The 22,594-nt window shown below is 32.8% G+C and overlaps 3 protein-coding genes across 8 annotated transcripts in view; 1 reads left to right on the top strand and 2 right to left on the bottom strand.

Moving 5' to 3' along the window:
- Nucleotides 1–648: 648 nt before the first annotated feature.
- Nucleotides 649–4,684, bottom strand: LOC111002834 (probable isoaspartyl peptidase/L-asparaginase GA20639). 4 transcript variants are annotated; one of them, XM_022273088.2, is made up of 7 exons: nucleotides 4,579–4,684; nucleotides 3,598–3,788; nucleotides 2,776–2,972; nucleotides 2,347–2,460; nucleotides 1,761–1,929; nucleotides 1,213–1,314; nucleotides 649–840 (listed from the first exon to the last, which is right to left on the bottom strand). In XM_022273088.2, the coding sequence occupies exons 2-7, from the start codon at nucleotides 3,782–3,784 to the stop codon at nucleotides 683–685; spliced, it is 927 nt and encodes a 308-aa protein (XP_022128780.2). In that variant the 5' UTR covers nucleotides 3,785–3,788; nucleotides 4,579–4,684; the 3' UTR covers nucleotides 649–682. The 4 variants fall into 4 exon arrangements, with proteins under 4 accessions (XP_022128780.2, XP_022128778.2, XP_045485210.1 ...); XM_022273086.2 differs by lacking the exon at nucleotides 4,579–4,684 and adding an exon at nucleotides 4,300–4,527; XM_045629254.1 differs by lacking the exon at nucleotides 4,579–4,684 and adding an exon at nucleotides 4,257–4,275.
- A 222-nt stretch (nucleotides 4,685–4,906) lies between these two features.
- On the top strand, nucleotides 4,907–9,844 carry LOC111002855 (CDP-diacylglycerol--glycerol-3-phosphate 3-phosphatidyltransferase, mitochondrial). 2 transcript variants are annotated; one of them, XM_022273119.2, is made up of 7 exons: nucleotides 4,907–5,626; nucleotides 5,722–5,880; nucleotides 5,976–6,193; nucleotides 6,594–6,664; nucleotides 6,947–7,042; nucleotides 8,582–8,708; nucleotides 9,472–9,844. In XM_022273119.2, exons 1-7 carry the CDS (start codon nucleotides 5,050–5,052, stop codon nucleotides 9,595–9,597), a joined length of 1,374 nt encoding a protein of 457 aa, XP_022128811.2. In that variant the 5' UTR covers nucleotides 4,907–5,049; the 3' UTR covers nucleotides 9,598–9,844. The 2 variants fall into 2 exon arrangements, with proteins under 2 accessions (XP_022128811.2, XP_022128812.2); XM_022273120.2 differs by having other exon boundaries at nucleotides 4,908–5,626; nucleotides 5,722–5,874.
- Nucleotides 9,845–9,884: 40 nt separating this feature from the next.
- Nucleotides 9,885–22,594, bottom strand: part of LOC111002862 (rhomboid-related protein 3) — an 82,451-nt gene continuing 69,741 nt past the window's right edge. Inside the window, exons 1-6 of one of the 2 annotated variants that reach the window (XM_022273127.2) lie at nucleotides 18,069–18,278; nucleotides 14,214–14,326; nucleotides 13,477–13,594; nucleotides 12,093–12,278; nucleotides 11,415–11,687; nucleotides 9,885–11,246 (exon numbers count right to left, since the gene is read on the bottom strand). In XM_022273127.2, coding sequence (XP_022128819.1) covers nucleotides 11,007–11,246; nucleotides 11,415–11,687; nucleotides 12,093–12,278; nucleotides 13,477–13,594; nucleotides 14,214–14,326 — 930 coding nt within the window. In that variant the 5' untranslated portion in view covers nucleotides 18,069–18,278 and the 3' untranslated portion in view covers nucleotides 9,885–11,006. Of the gene's footprint in view, nucleotides 11,247–11,414; nucleotides 11,688–12,092; nucleotides 12,279–13,476; nucleotides 13,595–14,213; nucleotides 14,327–18,068; nucleotides 18,279–22,594 lie in introns of those variants that run through there. The other variant, XM_045629179.1, reaches the window with a different exon arrangement.

The raw sequence follows: 22,594 nt of genomic DNA, 5'->3' as shown, positions 1-22,594 counted from the left end.
TCCCCTCCACGTATCGGCCAGCGCTAAACTTACGTGCCTATCATAATATATTAGATTTACGTAAAGCCAGATATTGGTAAACTTAAGGACAGTGAACTAAACTTTGTTTTAAAAAACTGTATTCTAGGCATAAGAGCTGAAGCTGAGCTCTGCAGCATATGATGTAAAAAAACCGCCAGTTTACTGATAAGGACACGCCTAAAATTGTGTATCATAGGTACTTTTACCTCGTTATATCGTGCTGTACTGCACTGTGGGGTGCTACTGCAGAGTAAATTAATCAATAAATAAAATAATCGAATATTTCTTTAATCCTAAACCTTGGGATTCTTCTAAATTCTTCTTTTCTGACCTAAATAAGTGTACTTGTTTACATAAATTTAAAATGTTATTTTGACAAGCACTATATATTTTCTTATTTGGTGATTACGTCATCAGTATGGAGCGTTGCTTACTTTTGCTTTGCTTTTGGAAGGGGGGGATAAATTGCAGTATATCTGCTTACGTAATATTTGAACGGCCCCTTTGGTTTGTAGGGTTTTTGTGAAATGTAAACACACAATTAAATAATAAAAAAATATTATATTTATACATAAATATTATGGTTATACAAATTATACATCAAAAATATTAATACTTTTTGTATCATATAAAATCTTTTACTTCAATAACAAACTTCATACTAGTCCTCAAGTTGTTGATTATGTTCAATTCCATAGATAAGTTTATTATTTTTAATGTATGCCCACGCCATCCTATTGGAACTGAAATGTATTCCTACGTCTCCATTCTTTGATAGAGTTATTGCTCCTGCTGTATTGTTTAAACGATTCGTCATACCTTCAAGAAAATATTTTAATAATTATTATTACTTTTCATTGTCACTGATAATACTAATTGAATTATATATATTATATTGACACTTCTTTTTATTACACAATTTCTTCCTGAAAAAATATCAATAAAATAGATGCAAAGTGCATCAGCCGTTAGTTGCTGCATCAATTAGAAGATCGCTATGTTAGATACGATCTCAAATGCTGAGCTGAGCTAGTCTAGCTTAATTTGCCCATAATTATAAAGTTTGATTTACGATGATCACGAAGGTAAACTAAATTTGTGAAATTCCCCATAAAATATATTCCCAAATAAAGCAATGTATATGTAAAAATGAGAAGTTAGGATAATTTAACCGTCATAAAATTCTCTCACCATCAACAGCAGTTTTTGTAGCAATGTTTGCATCAATACCAGCCTCCATTAGTTTAATTATACTATGAGCCAAACAATATTTCAATATTGATTCACCGTGACCTGTAACGCGAAAATAGAGACGGTATCATAGAAAATTAAAAATACTGAATAGTTGCGAGCACTGGTGCGTGTGTGATCGCTGAATTCGATACCGGGTTCTGTACTAATCAATTAATAAATACTTAATTGGTGCGCATTTAACATATATGAGCGGGTCATACGATAGAGGAAAATTACGAAAGGAACCTTTGACCCAAAAAGGCAAAGGCGTGTGTCAGGCACAGAAGGCCGATTACCTACTTGCCTATTAGAAAAAACAAATGATCACAGTAACAGAAAATATTTATTTACACCAAGTATTTGCAGAATTGCAGGATTTAAAACCCATATAAAGTTATGATTTTAGTTTTCTAGTATTTTGGTTATTGATAATGTCTTTACGTCAAAAAAAGGCTGATCTAAATTAAATATAATAATACTAATATGTAGTATATTACGTGTCTTACCAGTAGTAGAAACACCTCCAACATGGTTGTCAGCATATGTGCCGCTACCTATCTGCGGAGTGTCTCCAATTCGACCGACAGCTTTTCCACTCATCCCTCCCGTGCTGGTAGCTACCGCTATATCCCCATTACGGTCAATTGCAACTGCACCTACTGTTCCGACACCTCCCTAGAATAATTTATAAGTTTCAAGATTATTAGTAACATTTAAAAGGTATTATTTTTTTTAAATTAGGTGTGAATTATAATCCAAACTTACCTAACACATACACATCAATAGATTTTACACCCAAAAGTATTGCTTATTGTCCTTAGGTATTGTACTTGCTCCAATTTAAGCAAGACCTAATAGAAATCCCATCAATAATGAATATGTACTCATTAAGTCCAAATAAGAAAAAGGGGCATTGTTCTAGCAACAATGATCTTTCTGCAGCTATCACACGTTTTCGGATTTTAAGCCTTAGAAATGCTAGTTTCTAAAATAATTTCCTTCAACGTACGTACTGTTCTTACGTATGTAGAAAAACCTATTGGTACTCACCCTTAGTTCGAACGCATGACCAGGGTTTACTTTGATACTTACCTCATTCTTCAAACCTATTTCGGTTCTACCAAATTCGCCGTGTTTCAGGAACTCTTCGAGGGCGTGTTTAGCGTTTTCACTGATAAGTGATTCTGGCGGCACAGTTTGAAATCCCTAAAAAGATAGATAGATAAACATTTTATTTTTTTGCGGGTAGGTTATTAATTGACGGTTGATGTTATAAATAAATAATTTTTTGAACTGAAATACACAGGATAAATGTAAAACAATGAAAATATTGCATTATAAACTTTTTCTAAAACTCTATGGTTGATCTGGATAAATAATTTATTATAATTTATTCTACGTGCTGATGATACATTTGAATATTATTATGATTACAATTGTTTAATAAAAAAATCTTTACTGTAAGTTTAATTCAATTGTCTTAAAATTCTGTAAATAATGATGAAGTTAAGTAAATATTACCTTCTCCAGAGCAAATATTTTAGCACCCTCTGCACCAAGCAATGAATGGGGTGAATCAGATAAAACTTTGTGGGCAATACTAATTGGGTGTTCAAAATCCTTAATTAGTGTGACAGCACCCACATCAAGGTTCTTTCCACTCATAATACTTGCCTCCATTTCTACTTCACCACGAAGGTTTAACACCGAGCCGTAGCCTGTAAAAGCATTGTGTTGGCTTAACATTTATTACTTTTGAAATATTTACAATTTTTGAACTGTCAACTTCCCGAATTTGAAAATTCCATACTTTGTGAATAACGGGAGTCAAACTTAAGGGCTAAGCAAATCTAAGCAGTAGCCGCTACCGTCTACGGCCGAAGCCGAGTGGGTTAATATAAATCCCTTAATATATTCACACAGAGCGGAAGTTCGTGCGAGTTTCGCTCAGGCTCGGGCGTAACAATACATACGCGGTATGTACCTACAGAGGCAGCGAATATTGCTCAAGTTTGAATAGGTCTTTATGAGGAAAAAAAGCCAATTAATACAAAGAGAAAAGTATGGTACAGCCACTACATATTTGAAGTTAACTTAATTAAATAACATTAGGTAACTAAGTACAATATAATATATAGTGAGAAAATAGTATAAGTAACAAATTTACTTTAGAATACACTAGATCTGCATTTTATTAGTGTTACTTACTCTGAACTTATTATGGAAATAAAAATAATACATATTTGTTAAATTAAATTCCCTTTTTAACTGTTTTAAGAATAACTAGTATATCTCTACTTCATAGCAGACATTAGTCTTAAGATTATTAAAGGAGATATTCACCAGCATTAAAATATTCATCCTTCTCCATGGAAACCACAGCAGCCTCAACAGCATCCAAGGCGGTGCCTCCCTCTTTTAATATTTTATTTCCAGCTCTCACGGCAACTCTAATACCATCTAGTTTGCCTTGTACTCGACTATCTGGTATATCACCAGCACCACCATGAACTATGAGGATTGGTTCCATTGTTCTACAAATACATATATAATATACAGACCTAAATAAAATATACACATATATATTTTGTGGAAAATTTATTAAGGATTCAAAATAAAACCTTAAAAGCAAATCTGTCTGAACAGTTAATTCAGATTTGAGTAACTCATCTATTATTGGTGTACATACAGTTGAGTTTATCATTGTCTTATCAACCAACTAATAAATATGTATTAACTTCTATCTTATCATAAATACAGGTACCTACAGTCCATGTAGTTTTCTTATGTAAACATTTTATATTATTTATATTTTTTTGTGATTCTCAAAATATGTGATGCTGCATTAACTAATAAGTCTTACAGAAAGTATAAAAACACAATTAAATTTTTTTATTTACTGTTTTTTTTCTCACAATGTAAAACTGAATGAGATGGCACCTCAATGTTAAGATATTTAAATCTTAAATTTGTTTAAGTAGTATGTGTTGTTAATTTCTAACTTTAAATATTAATTCGAGATTTTACTGTAATTGTTGAACTTACACAGATGCAAATGTTATGGATACTAAATATAGTATACTCATAAACATAATATTATAGTTACAATTCGGACTTCTAACATTATCGTGAGAGTGCAATAACTGACAATCATTGCCATGGATAAATTTAATAATTGGATATTTATTGACAAAGGTATACACTCTAAATAGATTTAGCATTTATGCGATAGTTATGATTCAAATAGTTTCCAAAGTAATTCGTAAAAATAGGTATCACAAATCACGCAGCAACAATGCATTTTTATATTTTTAAGCTACCCACCCGCAAAGATTTTCACAGACGACAGGATCTGCTGGGTATCGCCGAACGATAGCAGATTATTTTAGTGAAATATTTATTCTATTATCTGTTCCATAGGTCGTATTAAGTCTTCTAATAATTCAATGTGGTTTGATCAATTAAATAGGGAAAATGGAATTTTAATTTGTTCATAATACAAATTAGTAATTTTTAAGTTTGCCAAATAGTTTACATTTTATTTTATATTTTTATACCATCACTTATACCACAGATGATATAGTAGAATATAATATAATAATTACAATCGTTTTGTCAGTTATATCATATATGTCAATTGTCAGCTTTCACGTCAGTAAATGTAAGAACTTGAATTTTAAAATTCAAATTTTATTTTCACAAATTTTCAATCCATATTTATATTACATACAAAGTGAACAATGTTTTGATTTTTAATTATTAATATCTAGCTACTCTAAAAGTACTTTCTTTAAAATGAGTCTGCGCTTCCGACCTCCCGAATTACAGTCTTTTAACTGGATATTTAAAGATTCTCCATGTTTTCCTGTAAGTGCGTCTAAAATTAATATAATAACAAACCCAAAACAGTTCTATGAAACCCTATCGGAAAGATTTAGATTAGCAAAACGTAGAATATCAATAGCTAGTTTGTACATCGGTACAGGTGAATTGGAAAGAAAATTATTGGGATATACAATTGAGAATATTAAAAATAATGAAAATGTTAAATTCAATGTTTTACTAGACTACCAAAGAGGAACACGAGGTGAAGTTAATTCTCTAAGTTTATTTACTGATTTTACTAACGGGTTAAATGATAGATGCAAGTTGGCTTTATACCAAACTCCTCGGCTACGAGGCTCTTGGTCGAAAGTACTGCCCTCACGATACAATGAAATTGTGGGTCTTCAGCATATGAAGTTATACATATCAGATAATTCTGTTATTTTAAGTGGTGCAAATTGTTCGAATGACTATTTTGAAAAGAGACAGGATCGATATATTGAAATAGAAGATGAAGATTTAGCTAACTTTTATTGTGAACTTATAGGTATGAAAATTGTAAGTTTTATTTGTTAAATTTTATTTTAATAAAATATATCTGTATGAACTCTATGAAAAAAAAAATGTTTTTTATATTTTTAGATGAGGTAACAAACTTTAGTAAACAAACTGAAAAGGTATCTTCAGAAATTGATAAATATTCAAAAGAGGTTGTGGTAAAGAATCTTAATCAAAATGTTAATAAATTGATCAATAAGTGGAAAGAACAACAGAATTCTAAATTATTAACTCTAGGTAATGGTAAATATTTTGTGTCCAATTATCTTTTACTATTTATTAGTATGATAAAATAAAATGTATAAACATTTGCTAGAAAAATTACCTTTCCTTTATAGATTTACAAGGAAATGATACATGGATTTTTCCATTAATACAAATGGGTGAATTTGACATTAATGTAGATGAGCAAGCAACTTGTACTATGCTTGAAACCGTTCCAAAGGGTGGTTTTGTAAGGCTAGCTACAGGTTACTTCAACTTGACAGAAAAGTATTCTAAGACTTTGTTACGAAACTGCAAATCAAACATTAGTTTACTGATGGCACATCCAAATGTAAGTTACTTTAATTCAATCTTTTTCTATAGCTCTTTTATTTATAGTAATGTTTAACACTCACTAGTATGGTAAAGGAAAACATATAGATGACTGCTTATGTCAGAGACTATGAATAAAGTACTCTAACTTTATTGACAAAGGATTATGAATTATACAGAAATCTGAGTTAGAGACCTAACAGGTTGTAGAACCACTATGTTTTTTAATATACAAGTTTAATTTATATAAAAATGTAACATAAAAAAAAAATCAAATTAATGCAAATTGCTTAATTATTTTCTTTTGAGAGCTTTCATCAGATGTTGGTTGATCATACTATTTTCAACCAGCTGAATTGTGAACTGCAGGCCATAAGTACTAATTAATTAGTATCAATCAACAAATCTTAAATTCTCAGGCAAATGGATTTATGGGTGCAGCTGGACCTGCAGGAGGCATCCCTCATGCTTATTCACTAATAGCTAGAGAGTAAGTTGAATATTTTTTTCTTACCATTATATAACCGTTTCTAAGTCTAGTCACGCTGGTAACTCTACTAGTAATAATAAAGGTGAACTCTTGGATCAATTATTACTGTTTATAATATAACGAAATGTGTTTAAACTTATATATTTTTTTATGATATGATAAGACTTTTTGATTTTTAATACTTTTTTAATTTAAAACCCATTTTGGAATCTGACTCTACAATGTAAATTAAATTTTTCAATTGAGTTCCTTTTATATTTGTAATAAATATATTAATTTCAGATTTTGGCAAAAAGTTATAGAATATAATCAATTAAGCCGAGTACGGATGTTGGAATATGAAAGGCAAGGATGGACATTCCATGCAAAGGGACTTTGGTAAGTATTTTGGTTGAGCCCTATTAAATTATTTTAAGTTAAGTTAAGTTCTAAACCAACAAGAAAATATGATGTTAAAATTTTAACACACATACACATAAGTTATATTAAAACAGAAATTACACACAAAAATTGTAGCAAGAAAAAGATTTATTTCAGTATTAGTATAAGGACGTTTTTTATAGCCACTGTTCTATATAAAAAATGTTTCGAGGAACTGCTCTAAAAAGGTTCAGTTGTAGATCGACGAACGTCGAGGTGACCTTAGTGGAACTTTGTAATCTGGCTTGTCCGACTATTAAACTCAGCTGTAGGTATTCATGTGAATAACTCCCCTGATCAAGAAAAAGCCGTTAGGAATGTTGTCCACAAAATTCAACCCGCTTCTCAATGCATATGGCCAAGTGGAAGGAGCTGGTACTGTTCTCACCTAGGGCTAGGTGAACACACCAAGCTTCTTGGCAACACATTGATTTTTCACCACCAAATGACGCAAACTGAACGTGGTTCGATTTTTTAGCATGAAATTAAACTAGATTTAGCCGACCGCAATCTCGAGACTCGCGTAGCAGAGTTTAGACTTCAGTTGGAGATCATTGATATGCAGATGAAAGGGCTCGCGTATAGGATACACGTTTTGATGTTGTTCACGAGTATGGTAACATCAAATGCTCCGTCAATGACCACCTTGATGCCAAAAAGCTAGTGATCCAATTGTATAATTTTTTGAGGAGCCGAGAGGCTGGAACTGAAAGGCTTAGAACGTTTTATGTCACAACTGATCGAAGGCTTTCGCTATATCCAAAGTAACCGCTAGCTAAAGGGGAGATACCTTGGAATCAATTGCCTCTGCCTCTCCATGTGTAAAAGAAGGTCCGCCTTACTGCCAATAGTTGGACAGATCAGAGCGATCTTCTTTTTTAGATATCGGATGTATCGAAGCGGTCTTCCACAAGTACGCAGCAGAAATGGGGGGATAACATCAGACTATCTCGATTTATGACTGTCCAAGGAACATAGAGCTTATGACATTACGCGGTATCATTACGCGGACCGTTTGTGTCAGAACATATGCCAAATTAGTCATGAACAGACCTACCGAGCCGGCATGGTGGGCGTTTAATTCGCCACGTATCATGATTTCGGACGGACGGGACCTTTTGGAAAGAGAACTAATGTTGGTAAAGTCAACAGTGAGAGTGGAAGGGGTTGCCTTCGGTGCATTCTTCCATTGCCCCGAGATCGAATCCTGTAATTTGTAATGTTTTTGAGCGCAGAGTTGCCCCCAAAATACGAAGAGCAGCATGAGTGTCAACTAACGAATGCTGAAAGTTGCGATGGTTATTATTTAAGAAACAAAGATTAGAATTTCAGAAGATAACTATTTTTAAGGCCTATTATTATCAAATGTATGTTGGTAACAGCACTTGTACTGTAATTATCAATGGCAATACGACTTCAATATGTATGTGCTCAAATTCGACGTAAGATATATACGTAAGTAAAACCAATTCTGTCTATATCTTTGTGATATTTTAGGTATTACCCTCCTGGTAAAGAATTTCCATGGTTAACGATTGTGGGCTCAGCGAATCTTGGTGAACGCAGTGTTAAACGAGACTTGGAAGCACAAGCGGCTATATTTACTTCATCTATAGATTTGCAGGTATTTCCATTTCCATTTCATCTTTGGTTGTCTGTGCAGAATGAGGAAGGTCGTGTAAGGTCCAGCCGTTCTCAATTTCCTTTATGTTGACACTAACATTATTCGGCAGTAATCTTGATACTTGATATCAAAATTTGGAATCGTAGATAATTATATAATTCGCCTAAGCGGCATACCGGTTCTTTTTCCGCACAGTTATAATGTTAAGTCCAGTACACCTTATAACCAGTTCTTATTCAATTCGAGACTATTTTTTTTAGTGAAATTAGTATGTTACAAACGTATTGATTTTGACATACAAGAATCATGGTTCAGATTAATTCTCGACTGTATTAAAAAAATCTAAACTAATGAGCGAGTGCCCATGTGTGATGAACATAGAAAAAATATTTGTTTGTATTGGTTTTTGTGGGCATTACATATTTTATGTAGATTGACACAGAGCTTAGGCCCATATTCTAAAACATCAATCATACTTAATTCTAGTTTAAAGAGTTCTCAAACAAATATTTCTGATGACGTTTGACATATTTGACAGCGGTCAAGTCGACGACAGTATTTCTTCAATCACATAATATAGGAACCTTTCCACGACACTGGCGAAGTACCTTGTGCCCAGTTGGCACAAATTAAAGCCAAAAAAAAAAATAGGAACCTTCTTCCTATCTTACTAGAAATATAATTGAACAGTAACGTCTGCTGCATGAATTTGCACAAACGCGTTGTCATGTTTTAAGTGTTAATTCTTATGTATTTTTTTTAGAAACGGCTTCATGATGAATGTTCGAAGCTGCATAGTTACGCAACAGAATGCAGTAATAGTCTACAAGAGAGGCAGGTGCCTCTTTGGGTACGAGCAACTGTTGGGCTCTTTCGGACATACTTCTAGTAACCAAAGTACTTGGATATCTTGGCTTGGAAAATAGTATAAAGGCCTCTTTAAACAGGCCTTTATAGTAGTGTTATATTTAGGCATAACAATGTCAAAGACATTTGTCGTTATAATTCCAATTCTTTTGAAACCTGGTTTTTAGCTTCATAGTATTATTTTTGAGCTGTTTATTGTCTCTGAGTACAAACTGATGACGCTTTTTGAATGTGTTTATTATTTGTTTTTATAAACTTATTATTTAGAACATGAGTTTTATTGTGGGTTAATACAAAATAAAAATCGTATTCATTCATCATTCACTTATAATGCGTATTCTTATTTTATAATCACATAATTATAATTATTTCAATTCGCACTTAAAATAATTTTAAAATAAATTAAACAAAAACATTCTGCAATAATTTATACAAAATCAGTCGGTTTCTGACATTATTTGATTACAATACAATTAAAATTATACAATTTTATAATAATAGGAATCAGGCACATTTATAATAAATCTATGTACTTGTGAAGCAAGTTATTAAAAGCATACCATGTCGGTACACGAAAATTGCTAGTAGGGCGGGCGGCTTCTTTATTAACAATTATTGTGTCTGGATTTAAACTGGCTTATTTCAAAACAATAATATTTAATTAGTAAATACATTTAGTAGTTGAAAATAAAAGAAATGTAAGTATCTGCACAGTCGCCCGCCCTAAACTTATATGTAATTATTGATCCCACAAAACAAAAAACTCACTATTGAGCGTAATCATCGAAAACATTGCGATTGAGCAATCAAATGTTAATATCACTTGATAATTTCTGAGCAATTAAATTGGACAATAGCAAATATACGTAGAACGTAACTTCACCAGCGGTGTACGGACGCCATTTTATTCTAATCTTTGGTGTGATGTGTTGACAAAATGGCGCCGGCTAGATTATCCCCGTATTGTACTGAATCTAGCTCGGTCGCCACGCCACGTGGGAACATATGCGGTAACGCCTTCGACCTAATACTACGGACGCTGATAGGTACAAAAATAGTTCACCTATATATAATTAGGACTACTTAACACTTAAGTATCGCGAGGGGGCTTTGGAGAAACAAAACTGCAATTACCTACTATAAAAATAGCTCAACAAGTGTTAACTTGCGTCAGCGAAAACAAAGACGGTGCGACCCCTCGTATCGTATCACACTAAGGTAAATTGACTAGGCGTTTGTGACCGGTCACTGGTACCGCGACGAAACTGGCGCAAACGAAGCAATCCCATCCTAAACACTCATTCACTAATACTCAATCAAAAATTACTTTATCTTTCGGTACGATTAAACGCATCTCAAATAAGATGCCCTTAAATTAATTTATTATTAATATGGACGGGAAAACGTTTGCGCCATTTGAGTATTGTGTGATCAAAAGCCAGCGACATCGGGTGGTGGGTCTGGAGGCATGTAATGCAGTTCATCTACGGGCCCGCTGAATATATTGTATAGGACGGCGAATAGGGTACAGGCCGCGTAAGCGCCGAGCGCCGCCCACCAAAGCAAGCGTTCCCATAGACGCTGTTGGGCGTGCTTCAGGACTAGGAGACCAATGGTCAACCCCGCTAGAGCACCTGCTACGTGTGCCGCGTAAGATACGGGTGGCGCTTCCTAAAACGAAAAATATGTCGTTAAATTCCAATAAAATATTCACAAAAAGCTGTTTTCTTTTAATTTTTAATAAACGTTAATTGAAAAAAATCTTTCTATATCTCTTCTCTTTCGTTTGCTCCTTTAAATGTTTATTTAAAACTTTCCAAATGGCATTAAAGTACTCACTTTAGTATATCTAGCGTGTACGGCAAAGCCGACGTCACACGAGGCAACCGCAAGCGCGGCTACCAATCGCACAGCGCCATAGCGCATAGCGTGGAAATTCAGCAAGGCGTTTGCCAAGTGAGCAGCCAATAATGCGTAAACCCCACCAGATGCTCCCGCGAGGCAGACGTCGGGGTCCAGTACTGAAGCGGCCAATGAGCCACCCAGGACACCCGCTAAGTAAACGGCCCCACAACGCGCTGCGCCATGAACCATTTCTAACGGCAAACCCACCTGAAATAAAAATTATAGACTTCTATAAACTTGTATTAAATCTAATTCATAATCAATTTCCAACTATTTTATTCTTATTGTTTCAAAGAAATAAATGAATTCTTTATCTAATATGTGTAAGTTGCGTGCATTTCGATAACTTGTTACATACATCGTTTACATTTGCATCTACCACATTTAGAGACAAAGTAATTACATATTCGTATTATTTATCTCTATACAATTATGTATGATACTTTAAACATTGCGTGTTTTGTGGCGGATTACGTATTGATATAAAGAAGCCTTAGTAGGTGTTAAACAATAGTCTATCATAAATCTGTATCTATTGGAAAATGGCTTCATTTCTATAGATAGAGTCGGCCTAATTTCTAGCAGGCACTATGCGTCTACATTAATACATACCGCAAGTTGTACAAGGAGGTTGAATGCGAGATGAAGCCAGCCAGCGTGTACGACACTGTAGGTGAAAAACCTCCAAAGTTCGCGGCGTCTGTCTGGGCGATACACCAGGGGAGAGTCGACGGGCACGGGACCAGCCGCTGCAGCCACGCCTCCTGTACCCCATGAGTACCACGCGAACACACCCAGCTGAAACATAAAAAAATTGTACCTTTTATAAAAAAAATAATAGAGCATCGGAAGGGAATTGAAAAAACTTAAGAATGTGTTTTGTAAAGAAAAGAGCGGACATTTCCTTATAGAAAAGAAAATAGTTATCTTTTACAAAAATAACGTTGCTTCAGAGTTCAAAGTTCAAATTAAATGGATAACGTTATATATCTAGGTTTTATTGATTACCTAAACATACTTAACTTACAAACCGAAATCTATGGGAAAACAGGAAAAATTCTCTTGTATTTGCTACGCACATAAATTTGTTAATTTTCTCCAATACCGGATACATTAGAATAGAAGAGGTAACAAAATGCATTCTTAACGGGAATAACTGTTATTGTAACAACAAGTTTGCAATTTCTACATTGCAAAAACTTAGAAATGTTCTCTTTAATGACTTTCTTGAAATGAATACTCGCATATTGTCGCATTCAAAACAATTACACAGCGTAACTCCCCACTAGTACATTTGTGTATTACTACGATGTGTAGACAATTTAGTTTACGCCGTTTTTTCCTTTGCACACTAATAGACTTTACATACATAGATTTATAGCATTTTTATTAAAGTAAATTACAATCATTAATTACTAATAAAATTTCAATAATCAGATTGCTGTACCTACTGGAAAATTCAGAAATTTCAAATAGGAAAACGGTAGAGTAACTCTTTATCTATACCGTAGAGAATATGAAGAATCGCTTGTGTAGCGGTGAATCAATGTGTGACGGGTTGCGCACGCGCATCAATGTAATTGTTATGATTCACGTAAAGCTCTTGTTTGTGCGGATGTGAAATCCGCAATTACACTTTTTAATTAGCCAACGTAACTGGAGCGGGGATAGAACGGTGTTGAGAAAGTGATGAGTTTCGTCCTAACGGCGAATACAATATTTGCGTCTATAAATACGATAGAAACGTCACAGAACGAAAGTGATTTTCTTTTAAGCTTCGCCAAATGCAATGGATACTTTCAGTAGTGGTTCATTTATGTATGTAAATATTCCGTTTTTTAAGGATATTTATGCAGATTAAACAAAATAATATAGTTAATACAATGTTTACTATTGTAACTTTCAAGGACTTTTATATCATTTATATACACATGTGTGACAGTTAGGAAATTGGTCAAAGCGCAGAATTAAAACTAAGAGAATAAACGATACTAACCTCTAATAGAGTAACGCAGATGATAAACAGTGGTGGAGGGCAGCACGTATACCTCTCTTGGTAATACTTGCGATCCCGCTCTTCAGGGAGCACTTCCATTGCTACTAAATGCACCATCCTGGAATTAAGTATATTTTATAGCTAATACTTTGGAGAAATCACATTTGATAAGGCATATCAGGCCATTAGGATTGAAAATATGAAGATTTATTCATTATAGTCTATACGTTACCTGACAAAGTTATTTCCTTGTTTTACAATAAAAGTATTTTGTTGTGTACGGTGACTATGCGTGCAACGAAATGCCGTAATTCTATACTTTCACGTTATTCTTAACGCATATCGGCGTATTGGAGCAATTTATCAACAGTTTTTATTGCGGTATAGCACAGCACATGTCACTCTGACACGAGAAATGAACATAAAAAATTTAGCGATCTCGTTCAACTCACGTGGAAATACACAGAAAATTTTGTAACTAATGGGTGATTAGAATATTTGCTAAATCATTTTACGAGAATTTTGCGGTCCCGATATTGTAATGGGACGGTGACGTTAATAAATACAGGTTACACAGAAATGACAAACATTGTCACGAGTAATGACACATCTTAAAACAATTGCCAATTATATGGCCTAGGCTGTAGTTTTAGTTATTCAAATATCGAATACCCTAGCATGCGTGCCATATTAGCCTTTAAATTGCCTATATAAAACAATTTAAATTTCGAATTTACCTGGCGAATAGAGTGGGGTCCTCAAGAAGAAGATGGAAGTCGTTCTCGGAGCTGACCTCTCGGTCTCTTTGATGTACTGCGCATCTATAACTACGAGTTCTTTTGCCACTCATCTGTAACAAAAAATCGTATATTAATATTGATACATTTATAATGAAGCAAAATAACCGTTGCTGTAAAATTTTCTTTAATATGCAAAGCACCGATTAACCTAATTTTTTTATTGTTATAATCTTTCCCATGAAAAAAATAATTACTTAAAATTAACGTGTAAACGTTAATTGTGCGAACTTTTCTAATAGAACATTGAAAGTCATTGTAATATCGTTTGGTGGATTTGGCAAGAACATGGTGATAGGCAATATAGCGTCGCGAGGTGGATTGATGTGTCGCGGCACAAATCGAGGCTGGCTCGGTTCCAGTATCGATACGGCTTAGGCACTAGAACATTTCATCTATCAAGATTAAATCGTTTAAATAATATAGCTCGACTTTAAATTGAACCCATAAAAGTAACATATGAGTAGGAAGGAAAATGTTAATGATTAATTACCAAATGATATTATGTATTATGTAAATATTTATAACTGTGTATTGTTTTAGTACAAAATATTCGTGAAAAGTGATTTTACAATTGAGCACATGGCATTTTAATTAATTTAGAAAAAAAAACTTTAAATTTATGAAGTAAAGTTTTCTTGCATCGCAACTCAAAATTAAAGATGCAATAGTAGACTATTACAGTTTATAATATAACACTTACATATGTATAATATTAATTTTAATATGTATAATAATTACTATAGTAATTTACTCTCAATTTCTAAACACTCAAATCTCTTTATTAATTTCAACATAAGTAACTGACTTCAGAGAATTAATAGCTACAGTAATTTATTAGAATACATTACTCAGGTCGATTAAGATCTTGAGATGAGTCAAAAAATCTGAATCAGTACATTTCAGTGTTATACATCCGTGTACTATAAACCCATGGCTATCGACCGAGGGCCGCCACCCCATGCGACGGCCACCGGCTGAATCGATGAAAAACTTAGGTCAACTACAGTACACAAATAACAAGCCCTAGAGTACTGTATATGTAAATACAGTTAACAGAATATTAAATTTTTAAAACTATTCGACTGAACTATAAGTGATATTATTAGCTTACTTCGTATATACCTTTTTAATTGTAATCGAAATGTTTTGATATTATTTTACAAAATACGAAAACAGTTAGTCTGTACTAAGCGTGTGAGTTTTAAATACCTACAATTTTTTTGTCCTGACTTATGGGGCAACGTTAAGGTATTTTAATGGCTAGTAGTTTGAGGTCGAAGGTGGGTGGTGGTTGTAGGTAGTAAGCACCCAACGACTTGGCTGCGACTATCCATTAGACCATCGCATTGTCCCCGCAGTCGTTCAACTCTTGTTTCCCACGAGACGGCTATTGCCAATGCCAAAACTCAAATAGCGTAGACGCGGCGCAGACGCCAGCTATATCTGTCCTAGCGACTATATATCACAAAACTAAGAGACATGTTTATTGATGTACAAATGCAATTTAAAATACTGATAATTTTGATTACAGATAATGCTAATCCCACAGAAGTAATATACTAAGGTTAGGATTATTAGGGATAGATTGTGTGACGCCTTAGTTTTGATACTTTAAGTGAATTGATTCGGAAAAAAATAGTTTGACACAAAATTTAACATTTAAATTTATAGCTAAGCTGGCTAGTGCTGTATATAAATGACTTGTTTAACGATAAGTCCATAAACTTTTCGCAGATTCTGCGCGGGCCGGGCGCCAGTGGGCGCGGTGCGACCGACGTGGGCGCCATGGGCCGTGTGAGTCAGCCCGACATCCGACACGTCCGATATATATCCGGAACCACTAACTAGGCTCTATTCCTATTGCCCATCAAACATGCGCGCGAGCCTACGCGATGCGATAATCATTATAATAAGCGATTATTTATGGCTTATAAAGTTTTTTGTAAATTAATTGACAAACTAGTAAACGAGTTTTATGACCGCCTTATTTCTGTGTTATACTTTTTACTTACAATATCTATTTTTTTACTTGTAGATATGATGGATATCGAATAGCAATAATGATTTAATATTTTAACTTTATTTATTAGTGTGGTTTACACAACAGAATCTTGAAAGACGGTGGGTTTAGTTATTGGAGAATTAAGAGCGTAGGTGCTGGCATAGATTCATACTTGTAGTATGAATGGAAACATAATTGATCTTTTTGTAAAGTTCATTCACAGAAGATTTGACTGTATGTTTTATTTCAATAGTTTTATTTATTAACACTTCGTTACATTTCAATTTAAAAATTTAACAAGTTAAATGAAAAGGAGAACTGTAGAACAACCTTTTCCAGGCGACTTCTGTGAGTAAAGAAAAAAAAAATTAAATTACATAACATAAGCAAGAAGTGCAAAAATATATTATATATCATATAGTTATTAAGAAGAAACTAAACAGGAACAAAAAATAAACTAAACTGATACAGGACACATGAAAAACAAAAAGGAAAAAGTGTACATGAATCACGAAAATTTAAATCAAGATCAGTCTCACGTCAGTTAGTAGTTAGTACTAAAGTTAGGGATACAATGTGGACAGGTAATGTTTGTACAGAATGAATTTAAAGGAAGACACAGAAGGAGCGAATCTAAAATAGTTTAAGTCTTGTATGTGTATTTTAATCGTTTAGAAAAATAGTACACATATCTAAATCTTGGATTTGTTAATACTGCAGATAGAATGGCATTATACCATAGTAAACACTGGGAGAGTTCTCACGTAGAAACTTCTATCTCTGTATATAATCACTGTCGCATCTTTTCAAATCTTTCTGCGCTATTTAATAAACGTGAAAGTTGCTACATCTATCTTATTGCTATTCTAAATATCCATCTTCATATCTTTATTATAACTTGACTTACAAAAAAAAAATACATTAAGATTTACGAAAAAATCATTACATTTGTGCTATTGGTATGCCTAACTTATAATCTTTAATACACACACATAATTTTGTAATGTATATTTTGTTACAGGCTGTACCACTTTGTTGTGTTTAAGGTTTTATTACATTAATGAATACGTAAAATGTCTCTTCACATTACACACCCTGTACACCACGTACACCTATGTATTATATACGAGTACTAGGTCAGTTTGAATGTTTGGCGTGTCTCAGACGAAACATGTTTCGACTAGTTCGGAAACAATATGATATGGTTTTTTTACATCCTTAATATAATTAATCTAGTTTACAGAATCTTGAAGATTTTTCATTTCAATTTAAATAGTTATCAGAATATACCTAGAAAACACATCACTTTTATTAAAAATGTTTTGGTTCTTAATTTAAAATATTAATAATAATATAGGACACCTACTCTTTATCATTAAATGGTATATATAATTAAAATTACTACAGCAAAAGGATTAAAACTATTATTGGCACCTAAAAAAACCCTATGTACCGTAAATGACAATTGACATATGATTTGATACAGTTAAGGTTTTTTTATTTGTTCTCGTATTGTTTATGACCATTGTAGGTCATACAAATAAATATGTATTTGTGATGATTTTTAGTTTTACAGAAGTAATGTAGCGTAGTCATTTTAATTTTCTTAATGAATATAAATAATAACCTAAATATTAGGTTAAGTTTTCTACTTAGTGTTACAGCAGTTCAAAGATATATGAATTACGAATATGATTTTGCGATATAACGTATATTAAGTTAGTCAGTTAAGAATTTATTAAAATTAAAGAGATTTTTTGGTTTTTGATATTTTATTAAGAGGTACTTACCCATGTTTCAATTTCACTGAACAAAACTTAGTAATTAATCAAATTTATATGCAGACGTCTAATATATTTGTATAACTTCACTTTAATACTATTTGAGGTAGATTTTTATTAATAATCTTCGATTTGTTTATATCTTTCACTCGACATTGAACACGCAATTGTGTTCTAACCGTTCAGAGTTACAAGCGACACAACCTCCCCACACGAACGTTCGCCGCAGACTGAGTTGAAAATTATTCGAATTTCAAGTCGTCAAGTTTTGTTCCGACTTCGCGCCCCGACACCGGACTTGCTTTTTTCTTATTTTTTTTTCTTTCAGGGGTTCTAAATCGAACGTGCCTTTTTTAGACAACCGCTTCAACTAAGCTGACAGAGTGAAATACGTAAACAGTTACATTATATGTATCAATAGCAATTAAAGAATTGCGAATTTAATAATTTATAACTCATCGTGTTTCTGTATATAGTTCTTGTAAGTTTCTTTTAAGAAATATTCTTATATTCTTCTTCTATATACAAAGTAACTCTAACAGTTCTTTTTAATCGTTTCGTTACAGAATGGCCATTATAGAATAATGTCGCACGCAGCTATTATTTATTAAAGGTGTAACTTACTAAACACGATCAAACGGTAATGTAGGTAAATAATTTTACGTGTAATGTACTCAGTTCATATTTTATGACCAAATTTAGAGGCGAAGCATTGTCATATTTTAGTTTTGATTTTTAGAAGATACTTTAAGTTGCGATATTACCAGGTAAAATAAAAATTGCAGACAACATTGCCAGATGTTAATGCAAGACAAAAGGTTTACTTAGAATTACTTTTACCTATGATTTAACATCTGTTTTGGCTTACGGTAATGGCCTTAATCATTTCCATATGTTTTGCCAAAGATTACTTAATATTAAATTATATTAATTGAACATAATATAAAAATAAATACAACTTTTACTGCAATATTTTCGTTCGTATAAAAATAAAGTTTTACCTAATATATATTTAGTTATAACCAACGATTCGAAATGCCCATAACTTTATATTTTATGATAGCTTTGGCAATGACAATAGAGATTCAATAATAATTACATCTGTAAATTCATGAACTGGTAAATCAACGGATCATGATGCTATCCTTCGGATCCTTAAGCAAAGATGGGAATAACCTAGGCTAAAAATAAAATGATAGATTGAATCGTGTCATAGAATTATCTAATGCAGGCTAATAAACCACTTATGGACAGATGCCGACCCATTTTGGACCATTCTTTAATGACATTTCACGGTTAGTTGCAATTTGTATCAGGGGATTGCAAAGGGCAGGTGGTCGACAGGAGGTCTGTTAATTTGTACAATATTTATAGCAATATGGTGTCAGCACAAATAGTCGGTCATTTGTTGAAGCGCTGCTACTAATGACTTCAGAATTGGTTGATGCTATTTTTTGTGAACGCGAGTTCATTTGAGTAGTGCGAGTATTTACATATATGTGTATAACACGCTGACTAATATTGACAAATTTCATACTTAAGGTTATTTTCCCCTGAAGGCACGAATACAATTATAAAACAAAAACTAAAGCAATATCAGTTTAAAAATAACAAGAAAAATTGAATTCAAGGGTTGGCAACACACTTGCGAGACCTCTGGCATTGAGAGTGTACATGGGCACAATAAAAACCATATACCACGCCTGCTCGTTTGCCCCCCGTTTTATATAAAAGGCCAATTTATTTACTATTTGGAAATAAAATTGGCAGAAATATAACATACAAATGTTTGTCCTGTTTCTAAATAAATATTACGAATCTTTTTCATTACATACGACGATATTACATTTACATAACAATATCATTCATCCTCCATAAAAAAATCCTCTTGAAAAGTTCCGCAAAACGTCTCGTATGAAATGTCATATATTATATGTGTAATTTTGTCTTTCACTAAAGATTCAAAAAGTCGGTATGAAATCTCTTGGTTATGAACTAACAATAATAAAATGTGGCAACAACTCCAGTTAATCCCCTCTCTGTATAAAAGAAGAGTAAACGATTCAAATACTTCATGATCTTCTATGATTCGGATATCGGAGACATTCCACCTACCAGGAATCAGGATATTATTGCTTTTCACCGCACTTACTGCAACTTAAACTTAAACAACGCATTTGTCTCTATACCGTACCAGATACTATATAGGTCGAAATAGGTTTAGTGGTTTAATCCTGAAAAAAATAATATAAAGAAAGAAAATTTTATTATATACAATATACAGGAATATTTAGTTAAAATGCACTGGGCCCCACACTAGTCTTTGGTGTTGTGGGCAGCCAGGATTTTTCCTTTTCACATGTAAAGAGTGTTTTACTTAATGATCTGTACATAACACATATTTAAACTATTGTTGTACAATAAGAATATTTTCTGTATCAGCATAGGACAGGATAACAAGATAAACTTTGAGATTTTTAGTAAATGTATGTAATTTGATTTTTGCCAAAAATAAAGGATAATAGATGAAGTTGACTGTATGATCGTTTTATATAGAAAGTAACCGATTGAAAAAAATGTTAATAATTATCTCGTGATAAAGGTCGTTTAACAACTGAACCGGTAAACGTCCTAACATATGGCGTGGGGGTGCCAGTAACAAAAAATCGACTTAAAACAGCTAGTCACTACAGGCATTTTTTAACTTTGTTCTGGAGTAGTTTTACCGCAATAGATTTTGTTTAGAATGTTACGATGTTTTACCCGATTTCCGAAGAAAGCTATACATATATGTATTTATCAAAATATGGAGAGGAAACATTGTCAAACGGAAATTATGCATAAAAAATTTAATACTAAAAAATGCTATTGATATTGTATTGTATTGAGTCTTATTGGTATTGTATTAGCCTACTTGTAAATCGCAAGACCAACTGAACCACATCTTTGAAACTCTCATAAATTACACGCAACTATACTAAAAATAGTAAGACAAATTTATAGATAAAATTATTTATTTATATACGCTATTGTAAATAATACTATAAATAAATAATAGTTAAATATGTAGGAAAGGGATTTTATCGTAATATCCTAAGTTTAAAATTGGATGAGCCATGGGTTATGGAAAATTAAATATAAAAATAATGCTAGGATAAAGTAAGGCTTCCTATTATTACAATCTTATACTAGATAATCTATTTATTATTTATGTAATAACCTATTATAAAACAGATTAATTTATAAAGCTACAAATCGTTAAAAGATATCATTTTGTTATATTAGATAAATTTTGCTAGTAACACACCCATTGATCCATAGAAATTATAATATATTTTGTCGATCCTGTTATTTTTTTTATTTTTTTTTATTGATAAAGATTGCCAACGCTCGGCACACTGATACATTTGGTAAAAACAAACACAAAATACAATTTTGAATGTGATGAGCAATTAGAGGCAAACATGACATTCATTTAGAGCACATACAAAAATCAATCGTAACAATTTTTAAACAAAACAAACATTACAAAAAAGAAACAATTACAAAAAACTAAACCAAAATCGATTTTAAAGTGTGAGGGGAGCAACTCTGGATATCCAGACCTAACTTGTTTATCAGAATGCTTAATCTGGACACCGGAGAGCTTTGACCAAAACGCGTCCTACGGAAAGGAGGGACAAATGAAATAACGGGATGCCTAGGGGATCGAGAGGGAATGAATCTTAAATTTAGAAGTTATGAATATTATTATATTATCATAAGTGTTATAAGACAGACGTCGTCTGGGTGAGACCAATTTATCTTAGAAGTCCCCAGTTATTTTACGTTTCTATTAAGAAAATTCATTTTTTTCATGCATGTATCCGATGGTGTTAGTAATTAGTCAGTAAGTAGATAAATTTGTATTATTTAACGGGCTAGATTGAGTTTCCTGTATGAAGTAAGTGTTCTAATGATAATTACGGATTTATAACTATCCTTTGGCTCTCCAAGCATGCCTTCATGACGCCAGTTGCGGTTTTTTAAGCGTATCAAAACAGGCTGCCGAGTTAATTTAGACAAATCGATTGAGATCGGTCGGCGCTTTTACCAAGTGATTTATTAGCACCAACAAATTGGGCCTTCCTCAAAGAAATCGATATTTTTACAAGTGTTTTTGATTGAAACTATGTCTGGGTTGTTTTTTACCGTTCCGATGTATTGTTTAAAGTTTTTTGTTTATATTGTAAGCGGTTGGTATAATATTCTAATTTGAATTGTCGACTTTATAATTACGTTACAAATATTTGAGTGATTTTTACATATATATGTACGTTGAAACATGGTCGACTTTTTCACTGTCGTGATAGATAAGTAAGAAAATATTGATTTAGTAGTTTAATAATAATGACACAACTTCTATGTATTTATATAATCGATATTAATAACACTTGCAAATGTTTTTGTTATGCCAATGGTGACTTGATTTCTGAAATAAAATACCGCATTATTAGTTCGGATGATTCGAACCGAAATTTAAGTTAGTAGGTCAC

Source organism: Pieris rapae, chromosome 8 (assembly GCF_905147795.1).
Source record: "Pieris rapae chromosome 8, ilPieRapa1.1, whole genome shotgun sequence".
Taxonomy (NCBI): Eukaryota; Metazoa; Arthropoda; class Insecta; order Lepidoptera; family Pieridae; genus Pieris; species Pieris rapae.
Note: the sequence above shows the minus strand (reverse complement) of the source record. Positions and strands in the feature narration are given on the sequence as shown.

Excerpts from the sequence above, each read along its gene's own strand:
- LOC111002834 (XM_022273086.2), bottom strand. The coding sequence starts at position 4,475 with ATGCTAAATCTATTTAGAGTGTATACCTTTGTCAATAAATATCCAATT. Across the intron at positions 1,315-1,760 it reads TGGAGGTGTTTCTACTACTG|GTCACGGTGAATCAATATTG; the intron begins GTAAGACACGTA and ends TTCGCGTTACAG. Across the intron at positions 841-1,212 it reads TACAAAAACTGCTGTTGATG|GTATGACGAATCGTTTAAAC; the intron begins GTGAGAGAATTT and ends ATTTTCTTGAAG.
- LOC111002855 (XM_022273119.2), top strand. The coding sequence starts at position 5,050 with ATGAGTCTGCGCTTCCGACCTCCCGAATTACAGTCTTTTAACTGGATA. Across the intron at positions 6,665-6,946 it reads TATTCACTAATAGCTAGAGA|ATTTTGGCAAAAAGTTATAG; the intron begins GTAAGTTGAATA and ends TATTAATTTCAG. Across the intron at positions 7,043-8,581 it reads TTCCATGCAAAGGGACTTTG|GTATTACCCTCCTGGTAAAG; the intron begins GTAAGTATTTTG and ends GTGATATTTTAG.